Consider the following 6554-nt stretch of genomic DNA (forward strand, 5'->3'; position numbering starts at 1 on the left):
TTAGTAGTGAAAAAGAATTGTTGATGAACTCTGTTTTTCTGTGTTTCAATTTTGATGAGGAAATGTTTCAGATTTAATTTTTGTGAGGAATTGATGAAAGTGTTGAGTAGGTGAGCATTGAACAAAAACGAACATAAGTTTTAAAAACTAGCAATGTACATAAAAAGGATGGACCATCATTGAGTCATTAATTACCACTATCTCAATTCAACCCTTAAGCAATCACATGGTTTCAGTAATTTCTCTAGCTATAGTTTTAACTAAAGACAGAACTGTTTTCACTACATGAAAGAAGTAACATGAAAGCGACTTCGTCATATTGCTCTTACTGCTCTCTTGTTGAAAGTCATATCAAACTGGCAGTCTATGAAGTGATATAGTGGGTTAGTCTGATGTTTGATTTTATCATCATTATTGTTATTGTTGTTTTTTGTAGCCAATTACTTTTATCATCTTTCTATTTAGCCAAACCTACGCTGTTTATAATATGAATCCAATTTGACACTGACAACATGAGGCTCCTTATCTTTCAATGTGTGGATGCCAGGCAAAGCCCCGAGGCGGCTATCTGCAAGCAACTTATCCATTGCGTCACAGACTGAGACAGGAATATCAAACGTTAGGATTTCATCTGTAGATAATCAAATACACATTCATTGTTGTTACTTAATTTTTAAGGGTTTTACCGGTCTTGCGACACTTTAAAAGTCTTTACAACACTAGTAAAAAGTAAGAACATTAGATAGTAATAAAAAGTCTAGATTTATAATAAAATTAAAGCACCCGGGAAAAGGGAATGGTTCGAATAGGAAAAAGATGAAGAATCAAAGATCAAACTATCACTATCAATATGCTTTGTTTAAGATCACCTAAAAGTCCTAAACACAAGCACTGAATCTCACCAAGATGAATAGACAAAATATAATGTTCAAAACAAAAACATAACAGTACATAACAAGGAGATGATTTACAAGGGGAAAAAATATCATCTCCCAAAACCAAAACTAATACTATGCATTTGACTGTTTTAGTCAAGGGCCAGAACAAAAACAAGTAATCCCATTCCAAAACAAAGACAGAAAGCAACTCAAAACAGATGGGGATAGAAAACACAGCAAGTGATCTCCTGCCCACAATGGGAAGTCAGTACCTCACCCAGAAATACACATTCATAATCGAATTGTACATCACACTATTTGATCAAGCTAGTATTATTATTATTCTTATCAGAATGAAAGAGATGTCAAAAGTTAAAAATAATGGTATAGTAACTGAATAAGGATCTATCAACAGGTGGTCTAAGCCCACTTCTTTTGACGTGAAAGACAAAATCATTTATCAATCTGAAGTCCAGTTAGCTAGACATAAAGAAGAAAAACCTTCAAGGAGAACAAAAGTTAAAATACCTGTGGTCTTAAGGAAAAGCTTCGGGAGGCCTCCCGAAAGCTCCACGTTCTAAGGGAAAAAACCCAAATATTCCCTAAACTAACTACTAAATCCTAAGAAAAAATAAAACCTAAGTATCTTGATATGTCTAGATAGATACCAACATCTACAATAGAAACAGATCATAATCATACGTGTATTTATTTGGAATTATGAGTTGATTTAACACTGTTGTAAGGCACAATATTTTACCCTGGATTGAGAGTATTTCAATTACAACAATGAGTCCATTACAATTTGATTATCGTCGTAAGCCCTTGGAGTTGGAGTTGGAGCTGAGAAGCCTTGAGTGCCTTGAGCATAACTTTTCATTTTCTTATGGTTATAGATTATAGGCTAGAGAAGAAAAACACAGAAGCGTGCACAAATGAATGAAAAATTTTGGATAGTTTCAAATGACGTTGCTTATTGATCATTTTCATATGGACAGACCTCATAGCTACCATTTATTGCTAATAAACTGAGGACTTGGCATTTTGTGAACTCCAGTGGTTGATGGTTGTACTTCAAGAAATAAATAGCAAGTGGCAAGGCCAAGGTCGCTGGTCGCTCTCAGATTTTTTACAAGGCCAGATATTTTTGCTATGGCATTGTCAAACAATTTATTATGAATGAATTTCCAATGTGGACGCTCTACGAAAGAGGGGAGAGAGAGAGAGAGAGAGAGAGAGAGAGAGAGAGAGAGAGAGAGAGAGAGAGTGAGAGAGAGAGAGAGAGAGAGGCGCAACTTGAACAAACTTCAATAGAAGGGAGGGAGGGGGGTGCGCAATTTGATCAAAGAAGGGGAACATTTAGGCCTATTTCTAATTTTAGCGAACTTAAAATAAAATTTATTTAATAGAACGAAGATGACGTCACTCAAGCCTTTGTTATTATATTTTGCCATCCGCGTATGTGAGTGATTCTCACTAAACTGTATTACCAGACTATAGATAGTTCGAAGATGACGTCACTCAGGTCTTTGTTATTGTTTTTTGCCATCCGCGTTTATGAGTAATGCTCACTGAACTGTATCAACTTGACTATAAACGTTCATGGATACACACAGTTTTGTGTGTTGGTCCGTTATACTTCGGATGGCAATGTTATGAGCTTCTTAGCCAAGCGCATACTATCTATAAAAATTAATGGTAACACATAGTTTTGTTTGTTGGTCTGTTATACTTCCGGATGGCAATGTTGTGAACTTCTAAGCCAAGCGCATACTATCTATACATAAGTGATAGATAAAATAAATGATTTTCTTTCAGTTGATTAAATATACTGCTAAGTAGCACCTCTACGTTTTGGGGGGCTTTTTATTTTCCTCTTTTTTTTTTTCGTTGTTGTTTTCTCTTTTGGTGAATTTTCAATGACACATTTCTTGAGCTGAAGCTGAAATGTAATAGAAAGCTTGATGGGGGGGGGGGGGGGGGGGGGCGCAAAAATTCTTGGAGAAAAAAATAGACCTTAGGCAACACAAAGGATTTGGTAGCCTATGTCTCCAAGGATGCTTACTGCAAGATTTAACTTCGGTGAAATTTAGCTGATAACATCTTAAATTTGATTCTTCGGATTATTCGCGCAATGATTCATTTCGATGTGTTTCAGATGTTTCGTGAACAGTGACATCTACTATAAGTAGACTGATCGTGAATCACCATGCACTCAACAATGCACAAAGCATGATACCCTCCTGCTAATAATGAAGAAGGGACATGCTATGAGAAGGGACATTCGTTTTCTTCTCTTGAAGGTGTGGAGAGTCATACTGGGCCAAAATTAAACAAAATTACTGTTTTTATACATTTGAACCACGAGTTAACTGAAACGACCCAAAGAGGAGGTACAAAATAAAGGAAGCATTCTTTATCGTTTGTTGTTTATGATTTTTGAGAGAGAGAGAGAGAGAGAGAGAGAGAGAGAGAGAGAGAGAGAGAGAGAGAGAGTTGTCTTTGTGTGTGTGTGTGTTTTGTATTATGTATGAGTTTGTGTATGCGTTTCAATTTTAGTACACATTCTGCTCGTTACTTCTACCAGTTATTATAATATGTAAAGTCTGTTTTATTTCTATAGTAGTAATTATGACATTAATATTGTCTTTTACAAAGTCATATAATTTGTAATTTATCAATAACTGCCATGTGACATATTATTTAACTTAGTTATAAATGCATTTTTATATTATGCTATTCTTGATCTGCAAGGTCTGGGCCGGACGTCCCGCTTGCCGAAAGGATATTGATGTGCATTTCGAACCCAACACCTCTCATTTCCAGGTGCATTGATCGCCGCGTAGTCCTATCTGGCAGAGATTATTGCATATGGCCTCTCGTGCGTTATTGTGTCCATAACAGCACCTTCCCGTGGTGTTCCCTGTTTCTACTGAGTTTGTTATGGGCGCGACCGAGTCCCCGGCGGTATAACCGGATTAGGGAGTAGGTGGGACCCCTTCCATTTAAGGTGCAGGAGACAGAACCCACCAGTGAGTGGTACACGCTCTGCTCCTCACCCACCCACCTCACACTCTTTCTGTAGTGTGGTGTCTTCTGTATGTCCTTACTTTCCTTAATCTGCCCCTATAACTCATACTTACCCCAGCCATCGATGTATGGCTCCGCTGCCTTATGGATACCTTCGGGAGGAGGAAAGGCTAAGGAGTAAACCTTACAGAAATCTGCATCCAAACTGATGCCAAACGTATCGCTGTGCGATTCTTTGGACCACACCAGGGAGGAAGAGAGGGAGGTTCTGGTTACTGAGCAGCCCAGGATCTCCACATTACTTTGTCTAGGCCGCGCCCTGGAGAGGACACTCCAGTCTCACCTTCACCGGTGAAGAGTAACAATACGGAAGACAGCAGTCTACGAGTGATAAGTCCTTGCTCGATTATCGATTGGCGTAGAGTTGGACGCCACGGGTTGTCTTCGACGGTGGGAGGGATCATCGTAATCCTACTGGTCAGCTACCACCCGCCCCAAGCTGCGCAGCCCCCAGCCAGAAAGGTGTTGACCCGCCACGATCTGCCTGCTTCAGAGGGTGCCTGGAGCTTAGAGCTTGCAAGCTTGACAAGTGGATCGTTAAACTGTGTACCAGGCAAGCAAAGGAAAAAGAAAACGAAGTCCCCAGCTCTTCGATTAGCAAGCTGGAATGTAAGAACCATGTGCTCATGACTGACAGATGACCTTCAGGCCATGGGCGATGCTTGAACAACAGCAGTGATTGATCGTGAACTGAACAGATTGAACATCGACATAGCAGCCTTGCAGGAAACGCGACTCCCAGAGAGGGGATCCCTGAAGGAGGAACACTATACATTCTTCTGGCAAGGAAAAGGCACAGAAGAAGTGAGGGAGCACGGTGTTGGATTTGCAGTACGCCATACACTGCTTTGCATGATCGGACCGCCAACAGGCGGCACAGAGAGAATTTTAAAGCTGCGCCTGTCATCCATGCAGAGCTCGGTGAACCTTGTTTGCGTCTATGCCCCAACACTGCAAGCTTCGGTTGAGATAAAAGACCAATTTTATGAGTCATTAGACGCCATTGTCAACAAGATCCCAGAAGTGGAGCACATCTACCTTCTTGGCGACTTCAACGCGCGAGTTGGTGCCGACAGAGAATCATGGCCAACCGTTTTGGGGTACCACGGCATAGGAAAGATGAATGAGAACGGTCAGGGGCTTCTTGAACTCTGCTGCTATCGCAAACTATGCGTGACGAACACCTACTTTCAGAACAAGGCATGTCACAAAGTGCCATGGAGACATCCAAGGTCAAAACACTGGCATCAGCCGGACATGATCATCACTAAGCGTGATTCTCTAAACAATGTTTGCAACACCAGGTCCTATCAAAGCGCTGATTGCGACACCGATCACTCCTTGGTTGCCACAAGGGTGAAACTGACACCAAAAAAACTTCATCACTCAAAGAGAAAGGGCCAGCCCAGGATCAACATCAGGAACCTGCAGGCGTTGCGAGCTGCACGCAGCAAAGCACAGCAAACAGCACGACGTTGCGCCAACGACTACTGGCTTCAGTTGTCGGACAACATCCAGCAAGCGTCGGACAGTGGCAACATTAGGGCTATGTATGAGGGCATCAAACAGGCGACAGGCAAATCTACAAAGAAAACTGCGCCTATTAAATCAAAGACAGGGGAAGCCATCACAGACAAGGACAAGCAGATGGGAAGATGGGTAGAGCACTACTTGGAACTCTACGCCAGAGAAAACTCTGTCACCCAAAAAGCGTTAGACGCAATTGAAGAACTGCCGGTGCTGGGAGAGTTAGGCGCAGAACCGATTATGGAGGAGCTCAGCAAAGCAATCGATGCTCTGTCCTGTGGCACAGCACCCGGTAAAAATAGCATTCCACCCGAAATCATCAAATGTGGAAAGCCAGCCCTCTTGGAACCACTACATAAACTCCTGTGTCTTTGCTGGAGAGAAGGCAAGGTACCCCAGGATATATGCGACGCCAAGATTATCACCCTATACAAAAACAAGGGAGACCGTAGTGACTGTAATAACTATAGGGGAATCTCTCTTCTGAGCATTGTGGGTAAAGTCTTTGCGCGCGTTGTCCTCGCTCGACTGCATGTCCTCGCCGAACGTATCTACCCAGAGTCGCAGTGTGGCTTCAGAGCCAAGAGGTTGACAGTGGACATGATCTTCTCAGTACGTCTGCTTCAATAGAAATGCAGAGAACAGCAGATGCCCCTCTACATTGCATTTATTGACCTGACAAAGGCATTTGACCTTGTTAGCAGGAAGGGCCTTTTCCAGCTGCTAAAGAAGATTGGCTGTCCTCCACAGCAGCTTAGCATCATTGCCTCCTTCCACAACGACATGAAGGGCACAATCAGCTACGACGGTGGAGCCTCTGTACCCTTCCCCATTCGCAGCGGCGTGAAACAGGGCTGTGTCCTTGTACCGACTTTGTTTGGTATATTTTTCTCCTTACTGCTGAAGTTTGCATTCAAAGAATCCCCAGAAGGAGTCCACTTACACACCAGAAGTGATGGAAAGCTGTTCAATCTGGCACGGCTGAGAGCAAAGACCGAGGTCCGCACAGTCCTTATAAAGGAAATGCTATTTGCAGATGATGCAGCTCTATGCGCACAT

The 6554-nt window shown here is 42.1% G+C and overlaps 2 protein-coding genes across 4 annotated transcripts in view; one reads left to right on the top strand and one right to left on the bottom strand.

Moving 5' to 3' along the window:
• The window catches only part of LOC144977141 (phosphorylase b kinase regulatory subunit beta-like), a 40193-nt gene extending 38191 nt beyond the window's left edge, over nt 1-2002 (bottom strand). For 2 of the 3 annotated variants that reach the window (XM_078921993.1, XM_078921991.1), the window contains exons 1-2: nt 1879-2002; nt 476-631 (exon numbers count right to left, since the gene is read on the bottom strand). In XM_078921993.1, coding sequence (XP_078778119.1) covers nt 476-587 — 112 coding nt within the window. In that variant the 5' untranslated portion in view covers nt 588-631; nt 1879-2002. The remainder of the gene's footprint in view (nt 1-475; nt 632-1878) is intronic. The other variant, XM_078921992.1, reaches the window with a different exon arrangement.
• A 2818-nt stretch (nt 2003-4820) lies between these two features.
• On the top strand, nt 4821-6125 carry LOC144976534 (uncharacterized). The gene has a single exon (XM_078920828.1). It carries the CDS (start codon nt 4821-4823, stop codon nt 6123-6125), a length of 1305 nt encoding a protein of 434 aa, XP_078776954.1.
• The last annotated feature ends 429 nt before the right edge of the window (nt 6126-6554 follow it).

This window comes from Berghia stephanieae, chromosome 7 (assembly GCF_034508935.2).
Source record: "Berghia stephanieae isolate SIO BIC M18660-M18661 chromosome 7, UCSD_Bste_1.3, whole genome shotgun sequence".
NCBI classification, from domain to species: Eukaryota; Metazoa; Mollusca; class Gastropoda; order Nudibranchia; family Aeolidiidae; genus Berghia; species Berghia stephanieae.

Excerpts from the sequence above, each read along its gene's own strand:
- LOC144976534 (XM_078920828.1), top strand. The coding sequence starts at position 4,821 with ATGATCGGACCGCCAACAGGCGGCACAGAGAGAATTTTAAAGCTGCGC.